Source organism: Crocuta crocuta, unplaced genomic scaffold, assembly GCF_008692635.1.
Source record: "Crocuta crocuta isolate KB4526 unplaced genomic scaffold, BGI_CrCroc_1.0 scaffold337, whole genome shotgun sequence".
NCBI lineage: Eukaryota > Metazoa > Chordata > Mammalia > Carnivora > Hyaenidae > Crocuta > Crocuta crocuta.
The window spans coordinates 1461003-1474506 of record NW_027528873.1 but is presented as its reverse complement, the minus strand read 5'-3'; the positions used below and the strand labels follow the sequence as shown (position 1 = coordinate 1474506).

The 13504-nt window shown below is 35.8% G+C and overlaps 1 protein-coding gene across 1 annotated transcript in view; it reads left to right on the top strand.

Annotated features, from left to right (window-relative positions):
- PIK3CB (phosphatidylinositol-4,5-bisphosphate 3-kinase catalytic subunit beta) overlaps positions 1 to 13504 on the top strand; it is a 161740-nt gene that overhangs the window by 62677 nt on the left and 85559 nt on the right. The window contains exons 3-4 of the mRNA XM_077756682.1: positions 1132 to 1318; positions 6545 to 6770. Of these exons, the coding sequence (XP_077612808.1) occupies positions 1148 to 1318; positions 6545 to 6770 (397 nt within the window). The 5' untranslated portion in view covers positions 1132 to 1147. The remainder of the gene's footprint in view (positions 1 to 1131; positions 1319 to 6544; positions 6771 to 13504) is intronic.

Sequence of the window (13504 nt, the reverse complement as noted above, 5' to 3'; positions counted from 1 at the left end):
GAGCTGGGGAGGGGCAGAGAGAGGGAGACACAGAATCCTAAGCAGGCTCCAGGCTCTAAGCTGTCAGCACAGAGCCTGATGCGGAGCCTGAACTCACAAACTGCGAGATCTTGACCTGAGCTGAAGTCAGACACTTAACCGACTGAGCCACCCAGGTGCACCCACATTCTTTATCACTTTTCAAAATAGTGTGAGTTGGTCTTAGCAGTGTCTGGTGGTGATCAATGAAGGATTTATTTCTTCTTCTTATTAAGTCACCCATTTGTATATATTTGATGTGTTTCAACTCATGGGTGTCATGATTGCTTTTGATGCTGAGAAATGCTTCAAGTTGGCAGTTGTCTCTTTTGATATAACAATTTCATTCTTTGAATAAATGGGGCTTGAATCTTGGTTTAATTAAGTGCCCATGTTCTTTCTACTGTTGTGCGTTTTTGAAGGAAGCCCCCAAGGAAGTCCTCCAGGTGCAGTTGGGGTGGTGCACTTATTAGAATACGGGCTTGATTCCAGGAATGCCATCATTTGTATGAATGTAGTTCTAACGCGGGAAGGCAGGAGACACTTGTGGCACAAACGCCTGGGCTGTTCAGTAGTAGGACAAGTAGGACAAGCAAAGGAAAATAGCACAAAGGGCTTTGCCAGCCGGGTTGGGGAATTTGGTGTTTTTAATACTTAGGTGGTGGGTCATGACCAGTTCATGACATTTTGTTTCTTACATGAGGTTGATAGAAAATTATTTTTGAAAGAAGGCCCTCTCGATTGCTCTTTTCATTGAAGTTTGCAGAGAAGAACTCAGCCAAAGAAGCCAATATTATCAAGTAAAACCTGGAGAGAATCATATGTTGAGGGTTTCTTAACCGAATTTCTTAGAAACCTGTAATCTTTAAACCTTTCATTTTTCACATGTGATATGTTGAGTCATTATGGTGTGTATATATAATGTATATAGTGATAACTGCAAGCGCTTTTAAATAATTTATTTCTGGTGGCTTATTCTTTAATTGACCTCCTGTTATGTTATTGACTATATTGAAATCCAAAGAATAATTATGGATTGGTGGGCTTTATCATATTTTAGTATAAGATTTGGCTAATTTTCTGTTTCACTAAGTTTTACTTGATAATTTCTAGGGCCTCATGGTGATGAATGTGCTTCAGTTTCATAATGCCTCCTGCTATGGCAGACATCCTTGACATCTGGGCAGTGGATTCACAGTTAGCGTCTGATGGCTCCATACCTGTGGATTTCCTTTTGCCCACTGGGATTTATATTCAGTTGGAGGTTCCTCGGGAAGCTACCATTTCCTATATTAAACAGGTATGTTAATAGGTGAAATTTTTATCAGTATAGCTTATTTACTGTATCTCTTAGGGGGAGATGTTTTTCTAGTATAGAAAATGTTATTTGTGTAAATCATATGGTCAGTTTGAGGGAAGATAAACCTTTAGGTCACTACATATTAAAAATTTTGATATTTGCCTTGTCTCTTGTGGACATACAAAACAATCACTCTCACTCTCACTTTTAATCCATATATGATACCTGATTTAAGAAAAATTAACTTATGTTAGTTTGAAATGTTCATTCAGGTTATTAAAAACAATTTGACGTTGTTGAAGAAAGTTTTGAGTTAAAATCTTTTTAATTACTGTCTTTAAACTTGTCATACATTTTCTTTATGTGATTTTTGGTTGGCTGTCTCTTCTTTTCCTTCCTCTTCTTCCTTCTGTACCCCACTACTTTTCATAGTGACTATGGGGAGGAAAATGTTTTCCCTCACTAGTAAATGCTGTGTCCTCCTTTGGAACCTTTGGAAGCAAATTCTTTTTTTTTTTTTTTTTAAGTTTTTATTTAAATTCCAGTTAGTTGACATACAGTGTAATATTAGTTTCAGGTGGCAACATGGTGATTCAACACTTAAATACAACACCCTGTGCTCCTCACAATAAGTGCATTCTTAAGCCCCATCACCTGTTTCACCCCTCCCCCACCCACCTCTCTTCTGGTAAGCCTTAGTTTGGAAGCAAATTCTTTTACATAACAAGTGTTGCTTGTTTTGTTGGATTATTTTTTGAAGTGAAGTGATGAGTGTGCTGTTGATTTGTGAAGACCATGAAATGTAAATGAAATTATTTTTCTAAACTTTCTCTTTTATGTTTTCCAAATAGCTGAACCCAATATGAAACTCAGGGGTTATGTTTTTAAGAACAAGTTTTTATGACAAATGTTTTTATTTTTATTTACTTAAAAGTTTATTAGAGAGAGAGAGAGCGAGAAAGAGAGAATCTCAAATAGGCTCTGTACTGCCAGCTCAGAGCCTGACATGGAACTCAGTCTCATTAAGTGAGATCTTGACCTAAGCTGAAATGAAGAGTCAGATGCTTAACTGACTGAGCCTCTTAGGTGCCCCCTACCTAGCATAATATTTTCAAGTTATCCATATTGTAATATGAATCCAAATTTCATTCCTTTCTAAGACTTAGTAGTATTCCATTGTATGGATATACCACATTTTGTTTATCTGTTCATCTTTTGATGCACATTTTGATTGTCTTTCAGCTGTTGTGAATTATGCTACTATGAACATTGATATCTTTTTGAATCCCTGCTTTCAGTTTTTTTGGGTATATGTCTGGAAGTAAAATTTTTATATCATATGGTAATTCTTTCTTGACTTAAAAACTTTTTAAATATTTATATTTGAGAAAGAGAGAGAGAGCAAGGGGGGGTCCGAGAGAGATGGACACAGAATCTGAAGCAGGCTCCAGGCTCTGAGCTGTTAGCACTGAGCCTGATGTGGGGGCTCAAACCCATGAGCCATGAGATCATGACGTCAGTTGAAGTCAGACACTTAACCAACTGAGCCACCGAGGCACCCCTGTTTTAACTTTTTAAAGAACTGCCAAAGTGCTTTCTACAGTGGTGACACTGTGTTTTATCCCCACCAGCAGTATACAAAGGTTCTAGTTTCTCCACATCCTGGCCAACACTTGTAACTTTTGGTTTTGTTGTTTTGTTTTTTTTTAATTTTTAATTTTTTACGTTTAGTTTGGGGAGGGGGAGAGAGAGAGAGAATGAATACGAGTGGGAGAGGGGCAGAGAGAGAGAGGGAGACACAAAGCTGAAGCAGGCTCTGAGCTGTCAGCACAGAACCTGATGTGGGGCTTGAACTCACGAATTGTGAGATCATGACCTGAGCTGAAGTTGGATGCTTAACCCAACTGAGCCAAGCAGGTATCCCTGTTTGTTTTTATAATAACCGTTTTTTCTGTGAAGTGGTATCTTATTGCAGTTTTCCTTTGTATTTCCCCATGACTAATGATATCAAACATTTTTTCTTCTTAATGGTCATTTGTAGAGTTGTCTATTCAAGACCATTGCACATTTTTTTAATTCAGTTGCCTTTTTTTTTGGTTATTGAGTCATAGGAGTTCTTCATATATCCTGAGTATTAATTGCTTATCAGATATATAATTTGCAAACATCTTCTCCCGTTTTTTGGTTTGCCTTTTCACTTTCACGTTAGTGTCCTTTCATAAATAAATTCTTTAAAATTTTGATAAAAATCTAGTTTACCTATTTTTCTTTTGTTGTTCAGCACTGCTTTCTCGTATATAACTGAATTTGAGGATTAGCTATGATTTTTACCCCAGGTCTGTTATTCTTAGCTTTTGGCTTTTGTACGGGCTGCCGTTAAAATTTGTCATCCAACTTGTCATTTATATAGTGACCTTTTATACGATCTCATCCAGCAGACTTGGGGGAAGTGATAAGAGATGGATTCTGCTTATACTGATAGGGCAGTGCTAATTAATGAAGATGATCCTGGTAAACAGAAAATAATGCAGGAAAAGTAATATAAATTTTATATGGGGGTGATGATACATACTTTAAAAAATTTCTATTGTTTCGGATTAGATGCTATTTATGTTCATAAGAATGTTAAATATGGATATCTTCATTGATTTTTAGTCTTCAGAGACAATGACTTAAAAAAATTGAAGTATAGGAGTGCTTGGGTCATACAGTAGGTTAAGCATCTGACTTCAGCTCAGGTAATGATATCACAGTTAGTGAGTATAAGCCCCGTATTGGGCTCTTTGCTGACAGCTCAGAGCCTGGAGCCTGCTTCAGATTCTGTGTTTCCCTCTCTCTCTGCCCCTCCCTCGCTCATGCTCTGTCTCTTTCTCTCTCAAAAATAAATAAACATTAAAAAATAAAAAAAAATTGAAGTATAGTTGACATATTACTTTCAGGTGTACAACCTAGTGATTCAACAGTAAGTGTATTTTGAAATGCTCACCATGGTAAGTGTAGTTGCCATCTATCACTATACAAAGTTATTGCAATATTATTGACTGTATTCTTTCTTCTGTACTTTTCATCTCCTTGGGTTACTTATTTTATAACTGGTAGTTTTGTACCTCATAAGCCCCTTCATCTAATTCACCTATCCCTTCGGCTCCTCCCCTTTGACAGCCATTGGTTCTCTGTATTTATGAGTCTCCTTCTGTTTTTGTTTTTTAGATTCTATATATATATATATGAAATCATATAGTATTTATCTTTCTCTGACTTATTTCACTTAGCATAAGGCTAGGTTTTTTTTCTATTTTTCTTTTTTTTAAAAAAATGTTTAATTCTCCCTTTGGATTTTCTTTTAAATTTATTTCTGAGAGAGAGAGGCAGCGTGAGCAGGGGAGGGTCAGAGAGAGAGGGAGATACAGAATCCGAAGCGGGCTCCAGGCTCTGAGCTAGCGGTCAGCACAGAGCCCGATGCGGGGCTCGAACCCACGAACCGTGAGATCGTGACCTGAGCCAAAGTCGGACGCTTAACCGACTGTGCCACCCAGGCGCCCGTAGGTTTTTTTTCTTGATGTATGTATAAATGGCATTGTTTTTAAATTTCTCTGCTAGTGTATAGAAACACAACAAGCTTTTGTTTATTTTGTATTCTGCAATTTTATGAAATTCATTTATTATTTCTAATAGCTTTTGTGGAATCTTTAGGCTTTTCTATATATAGTATCATGTCTTCTATAAATAGTGACGTCACTTCTTTTAACAATTTGAATGCTTTTTCTTTTTGTCTGATTGCTGTGACTGGAACTTTTAGTATGGTGTGTTGAATTGAGGTGGCGAGAATAGGTATTTTTATGTTGTTTCTGATCTTAGAGGAAAAGTGTTTGCCTTTTCACCATTAAGTATGTTAGCAGTGGGTTTGTCATATATGGCTTTATTATGTTGAAGTATATTTTCTCTGTTTCCACTTTTTTTAGAGGTTTTTATCATAAACAATCATGAGGGTTTTTTTTTGTCAAACGCTTTTTCTGCATCTACTGAGATGATTAGATGGTTTTTATCTTCCGTTTTGTACATGTGGTATGTCATATTGATTGATTTGTGGATAATGAACCATCTTTGCATCCCTGGAATAATTCCCACCTGATTGTGGTGAATAATCCTTTTAATGTCTTGTTGAATTTGCATTGCTAATATTTTGTTGAGCATTTTTGCAGCTATGTTCATTGGGAATATTGGTATGTGGTTTTCTTTTTTTTGTAGTGTCTTTGTCTTGCTTTGGTGTCAGGGTAAAACTGGCCTTGTAGAATGAATGTGGAAGCATTCCTGCTTTTTTAGATAAGTTTGAAAAGGATTGATATTAATTCTTTTATGAATGTTTGGTAGAATTCATTGCAGAAGCCATCTGCTCCTGGATTTTAGTTTGTTTTAAAACCTAAAAAAACCTTTTTTAAAAGGTTTTTAAATTTAATTAATTAATTAATTTTGAGCAGAGGAGGGACGGAGAGAGAGAGAGAGGGAGAGAGAGAATCAGAAGTAGGTCCCGTGCTGCCATACAGAGCCCAGCATGGAGCTCGATCTCACGAACTGTGTCACAAGTTGTACGCTTAGCTGACTGAGCCACTTTAGGCATCCGTTTCGGGAATTTTTTTTAAATTACTGATTCCATTTTGTTACTGGTAATCAGTCTGTTCACAGTATCTGTTTTTTTCTGATTCAGTGTTGGAAGATTGTTTTTTAGGAATTTATCCATTTCTAGGTTTTCAAATTTGTTGGTATATATAATTTTTTGTAGCAGTCTCTTATAATCCTTTGTATTTCTGTGGTGTCGGTTGTAACTTCTTTTTCATTTTTCATTTTGAGTTTTCTCTTTCTCTTTCTTGAGGGGTCGGGTAGATACTCACTTAATTTTGCTTGTGTATATGCAGTTTTTTTTGTATTATACTATTACATTACTTACAAAGATGGGTTAGCAGTATACATATACTGCTGTAAGTTGGTATTAAAAAAACAACCTTAATATATCTTGGACAGTTTTCTACGTTACCTTTTATTTTTATTTTATAAAAAGAGTATAGTACTTTGTAATTAATGTAGCCAATCTTTTATTGCTAAATACTTGGCTTGTCCTATGTTTTTGAGTTTTACAAAGAGTGCTGTAGTAAGTCTCCTTGTAGATGTGTTTTTGTACACTTGAGCAAGTTTTTCTGTTCCAGAAAGTGTGTGATTTTTTTCCTGCAGATGTTATGGAAGCAAGTTCACAATTACCCAATGTTTAACCTCCTTATGGAAATTGACTCCTATATGTTTGCATGTGTGAATCAAACTGCTGTATATGAGGAGCTTGAAGATGAAACAAGAAGACTCTGTGATGTCAGACCTTTTCTTCCAGTTCTCAAATTAGTGACAAGAAGTTGTGACCCAGGGGAAAAATTAGACTCAAAAATTGGAGTCCTTATAGGAAAAGGTAATTTAAGTACTTCCTAATATGAATTCTTACTATGTTTGTTGCTATATGTATAAACATGATTTAAGTATGATCTAAGACTACAGATCAGTGGCTCAGGGACTATTGCTTATCTGTAAATTGTTAACCAGTCTGAGATCAAGTAAGTATAAAAATTGAGAGTAAATGTTTATAAATTCCTGTAGCAATGTGAAATTGCCACAGTATCTCAGGTGTTATGTTTTTTGCATCCTTCTCTAGTGACTTATTTTTATGTGCAAAATATTGTGTTTTGGCAGACTGGAAAGAAAAATGTTGTTCCTTTGTCTCAGATAGTTTGAGAGGAGATACCTTTACTGAGAGATACATTCTCCATTTCATTTAACTGCCTCTACAGTGTAAACACAATTTATATACGACTCTCTATACCAACCAAGGTTTTATGCTGATTGATAAATTTCTATAAATAACCCAAATTATTGACAAATTTTACTCCTTAACCAAAATTATCTTTAAGTAGAGTTATTTTTGTAGTGAGTCAAGATATATTATGTCCATGTTCTTCTTTGAAAATTAACTCCAGGGAGAATTGTGAATAACAAAGAAAATATGGTAGAGTCTTGCTCTAATAATCCTTGGTGCCTTAGGGGCCAATGGTATATTAATATCCTGTTTTAGACAAGATACTAACTTGAGTTATGTACTATAAGAGGTTAACTGTGGAGGAGACTTGAAGTTTGTTTATTTTTGAGTAGCAGTTTTTTGTTGTTTAAAATTTTATTTTATTTATTTTATTTCATTATATTGTTTATATTATAGTATAGTATATTATTTCATATCATATCATATCATATCATATCATATCATATCATAGACTTGACATTTAAATATAAAACCAAAAAAATCTACTGGTGGTTGTTGGATTTGGATTGGCCTCTTGTATTGATTAAATTCACTATTATAGGATACTATAGTACCATCCCACTTAGGATTATAAGTATTTTCAAGATAACCTAGTATCACCTCCGCTAAGAACCATGCCCATAAAGATTGCATTCTTTGATGGTGACCTATAGCAATTCAGGTTAACTAACAATTACAAATGTGGGACTACACTTTTCCCACTGATCAGAACTGCACTGATTGTTAAGGAAGCTAAAATATTTGATAACCCAAAGGGTTAGCACCATAAAGCTAACTTTTGTCAAGATATATTTACCTTTTTGAGATGAAACATGTTTTCCAAACTTAAATCACTGCACTCTCTTCTACTTGTGATCTCCAAAAAATATGGGCTCATTAGCCACTGTTACTTCTACAGAAGCTTGCCAATCCTAACAAATAGAAATATAGTAGATTGAAATATTGCATGGGATAAGCTTAATGTTAAAAATCATTCATTGTTTATCTAAAATTCATATAGAATCAAGCATGCTGTTTTTTCATTTGGCAGCTCTAACTTTGCCCTGCCAAAATGCAGAGATTATATAGATATAGGTATAGGTATAGGTATAGGCAGATGTATGTCTTGAATTTCTCTTTCTATAAGCAATGTGACCATATTTCATTCTGTGTCATAGAGCTTATTATATAAAAAATTTCAATGCAGTTTTTATTGATCAAGATGCAAAGAGTGTTTTATATTAACTTGAGCAGTTTATAAACTCTTAACTATTTATAAATTGTACTTTAGATTTTCACTGTATCTAGGAAACCTGATGTTAACGATCATATATACAAATTCAAGTGTTAACATTCATTTAGGAATTTGAGTAAGTCTGTATATTATTTTAGAATGGATTTTCAATTTAAATACCTAACAAGTCAGATTTTGCCATTGCTAATTTGTATGTGATGACTACAACCGGGGCTTGGTGAGGTCATGCCTCCTGGGAAAACAATAAACAATTATTTCAATTTAACTTCAGGAACAAGTTTGCTGCCTCCTCCTCCCCAAAGAAAACAATAGATATAATTGCCCTGATGGATCTAAAAATACCTTTTCCTGAGTGATATTTGATCATTTTATTTTTTATGTTTATTCTAAGTAATTATTTACAGAGCTGCTCTTTGGGTTCTGATTATGCTCTGTAGTGAAGATACTTATCACCCCTGGATTAATTTCTTCAAATACCCATTAGAAAATCTTGATCAGAGGATTTTGTCAGCATCCTGAAAAAAATGATTGAAAACTCCCTTATTTTCCCTGGCCTATCTAAAGTTGTGGTATGTTTAAAGTGAAGGAAATCTGGAGTCTGGAGAATTTTAAGTGTCTTTAATGTGAAGAAATTTTTCACTCAATACTTTTTGGTATGAAAAAATTATATTTGACTCTAAGCTATATAATACTATCTTAAAATTTAAGGTTTTTTTGGGTGCCTAAGTGACTCAGTTGGTTAAGTGTCTGGCTCTTGCTTTTGGCTCAGGTTATGATCTCGTGGTTTGTGGGTTTAAGCCCCATGTCAAGCTCTGTGCTGACAGTGCAGAGCCTGCTTGGGATTCTTTCTGCTCCTCCCCTGCTCACGTGCGTGCTCTCTCTCTCTCTCTTTCTTTCTCTCTCTCTCTCTCTCCTCCCCCTTTCCCTCCCTAAAAATAAACATTTAAAAATATTTTATTTTAAAAATATTTTAAAAGAAAACTTTAAAATTTAAGGTTTGTTATCAGATTTTCTTACTAGAAGACATGTAACAAATTAAGTTTAAAATTAAATAGTCAACCTAATTTCTTATTTTTGGCAGTTTCTGTTTTATTTTTTTTCATAGTTTATTGTCAAGTTGGTTTCCATATAACACCCAGTGCTCATCCCAGTAAGTGCCCTCCTCCATGCCCATCACCCCCCATGCCCCCTCCCCACTCCCATCAGCCCTCTGTTCTCAGTATTCAAGAATATTTCATGGTTTGCCTCCTTCCCTCTCCCTAACTATTTTTTCCCCTTTTCCTCCCCCATGGTCCTCCATTAGGTTCCTTCTAATCCACCTATATGTGCAAACATATGGTATCTCTCTTTCTCTGCCTGACTTACTTCACTCAGCATAACATCCTCAAGGTCCATCCACGCTGCTACAAATGGCCAGATTTCATTCTTTCTCATTGCCATATAGTATTCCATTGTATAGATAAACCGCATCTTCTTAATCCATTTGTCATTTGATGGACACTTAGGCTTTTTCCATGATTTANTGGTGAGTTCCTTATAGATTTTGGATACTAGCCCTTTATCTGATATGTCATTTGCAACTATCTTTTCCCATTCCGTCGTTGCCTATTAGTTTTATTGATTATTTCCTGTGCCATGCTGAAGCTTTTTATCTTGATGAGGTCCCAATAGTTCATTTTTGCTCTTGATTCCCTTGCCTTTGGGGATGTGTCAAGTAAGAAGTTGCTGTGGTTGAGGTCAAGGAGGTTGTTTCCTGCTTTTCCTCTAGGGTTTTGATGGTTTCCTGTCTCACATGCGGGTCCTTCATCCATTTTGAGTTTATTTTTGTGTATGGTGTGAGAAAATGATCTAGTTTCATTCTTCTGTATGTTGTTGTCCAGTTCTCCCAGCACCATCTGTTAAAGAGGCTGTCTTTTTTCCATTGGATACTCTTTCCTGCTTTGTCTAAGATTAGTTGGCCATACATTGTGGGTCCAATTCTGAGTTCTCAATTCTATTCCATTGGTCTATGTGTCTATTTTTGTGACAGCAAAGTTTCTGTATTTAAGAAATACTTGTTTTGGTTTCTGAAGTCCAGTTTTATTTTTTAAAAAACAGATTCTCAGAGATTGGGATTCGTTGAGTCTGGGATGAATTAAAGAAACCTGTACTTTTCAGTTGGTTCTAACAGTTGTGTGAACCAATTTCCTTATTTCTAATATATTGAAAATATCAAAACAGTAGCCATTACAATTCAGTAGCATATATCGTGTGTGTAATTGGGACTGTAGCAATAAACTTGGGCATATGTTCTTTGTGTGCTTGGAGCTCACGATCCAATGGGAAGTAAAGGTCAGTAAATAGACTCTTACAATATATTTGTAAACTGCTGTAAGTCAAGGAGGTAAAATCAACTGAGTGAAAGAGGGATGGCTTTATAGAAGACACACAACTAAACTAAGCCTTCAGTGCTGATGAGAAGTAGAGCAGGATAGAAGGAGTTGGAAGAAGGATAAGCAAATGAGAATGGCATGTTTGAAGAATGGCCTATTTAAGTAATAACAGTGATTGATTATGGTTTGTTTAAAGAGATAGGACAAGCAGAAAGATTAGAGGGGCAACGACCTTCAGAGCATGTGGAGACATCTAGGCCATATTAAAACGTAGAGACTTACGGGTGCCTGAGTGGCTCAGTCGGTTAAGCATCCAGATCTTGGTTTCAGGCCAGGTCATGATTTCATGGTACATGGGTTCAAGCCGTCATCGGGCTCTGCAGTGACAGCATGGAGCCTGCTTGGGATTCTCTGTCTCCCTCTCTCCCTCTGCCCCCCTCCCCCACTCACTCTTTAATTAAAAAAAACAAAACAAAACATAAACTTAAATAAAAATTAGACCCATATTCCTAGGAGCAATAGAGAAGCTATTGAAGGCATTTAAGTAGGGGAGTAACATGATCAGATTTGCCTTTTCTTTTTTTTTTTTTGAGAGTGAGAAAGTGAGCACATGAGTAGGGGAGGTGGGGAGAGGGTCCAAGGGAGAGAGATAATCCCAAGCAGGTTCCACACTCAGCTTGGAGCCCAATGAGGAACTTGATCCCACAACCTTAGGATCATGACCTGAGCCAAAATCAAGAGTCGGACATTCAACTGCTTAACCAACTGAGCCACCCAGGTACCCCAATCATATTTGCATGTTATAAAGATGACTCAAATTGGAAAATAGAGAATGGATTGGAGAGATTAAAGAGTAGAGAAACTAGTGAAAAACTGATATAACAATCCAAGGGAGGGATGATGATGACCAGGATTAAGTTAATGGCTGTAGGAACTAGGAGAAGTATATAGGGTTGAGAGACATTTAGAAAGTGGTTTAGAAATGACTTTTAGTAGATAAAGGGAGACAAAGAGTTTGATTTTTGTTAGATGTATTAGGTATACATTTCCCTTTCCTCATCTGTAATACCTGTATCTGTGAGTAGAAAGAGCTTCAGCAGTGCTGGGGAACAAGCTCCAAAATCCTTCAGCTAGTCTGCATACATTACGGTTCCTTCATAGCTGAATAAGAGTACACATTTCCATTCCAGATCCAAAACTACCCAGGAAATTATAATGTACTCTCAAGATTTTACCTTGCTGCATTCATTATGTAGCGTAACCATTTTTATTTTTCTATATTTAATACCACAAACTGATTATAATATTTCTTTTTGAAATAATAATTGTTTTAATACATAAAAAAAATAGACAATGGAAGTCCACTATCTAGGTAACCTTGATTGACATGCAAATATTCAAATAGTATATATAGATTCAAATGATATGGTATTAAATAGCCTTATGGAACAAATACTAGCAGGCTGCTTCACTGTACTGCTCTCCCCAGCACTATGAAATACTGTTGTCATCTTAGGTATCTTTTCAAAACAAAAATATATACATATTCTATATTCTTTCCTTTGACTTTGCAAAGAAGGAATCTTGTGAGACCTGTTTTGTCCCTGTATTTTAGATTTAATATACCTGGCACTTTTAATGTAACAACACTAATCTGATCTATCCATTTTATCACTTGTACTACCTTATAATGGTATATGGTTGTATCTCAATTTTAAAACCAGGTCTTAATGATGAACTTTAGGTTATTTCCAGTTTTTAAATTATTATAAACGAAACTACAGTGAACATTCTTGTACTGTTATCAGTATATTATACAAATAATGTACTCCTCTAGGTTTGTGGAAATAAAAACCACCCAAATGAGACAGACTGTTTACCCAGAGCTTGCTATTAGAGTAAAGGAACTTTGTGTTTGTCAGTGAAAGGCAGGCAGGAGAGTGACAAGATTTTATGCTTAAAAAGGGGGAATGCCTCATGTATGGCTGACTGGAAATTGTTGGCGAGGACATGCTGGAAGTGAGGGTCACTAGAAGTTGGGCATCTTATGTGAATGATTTGGGGGTGCATATTTGGCTTTTACTGACTGGTACTGAGCCTCTCGGGTTAAAATTCCTGTTGGCAGAATTTTAAGGTCAAAGAATGTATGTGTATGTTTATAATTTCTAATATTAAAGAAATAGGCCTTCCAGTACAGGGTATTGTTAAACTTTAAAATGTTTGCCAATCTTACAGGTAAAAGTTAATATATGTATGCAAATTTCTGCATGTTTGTTGTAGATTTCTAGCATTATTTATTAGGATGATGATAAGCTTATGAAAAGGTTGCTGTATTTAGTTGTCTGCATGGTAGATGTGGTTCCTGATTAAGAACAATGAAGAATAATTTTATAGTCATGAGATTTTTGACTGATATACTGTAACGGTTGTTGAAAAATCACAGTGAACCATAAGTTTATGAAATTTAAATTTACTGAGTCTTTTTTTAAATTTTTATTTATTTCTAGGAGAGAGAGAGAGACAGTGTGAGCAGGGGAGGGTCAGAGAGAGAGAGAGGGAGACACAGACTCCGAAACAGGCTCCAGGCTCTGAGCTGGCAGTCAGCACAGAGCCCGACGCGGGGCTTGAACCCACGAACCGCGAGATCATGACCTAAGCGAAAGTCCGATGCTTAACCGACTAAGCCACCCAGGCGCTCCTAAATTTACTGAGTTTTAACTAAATGT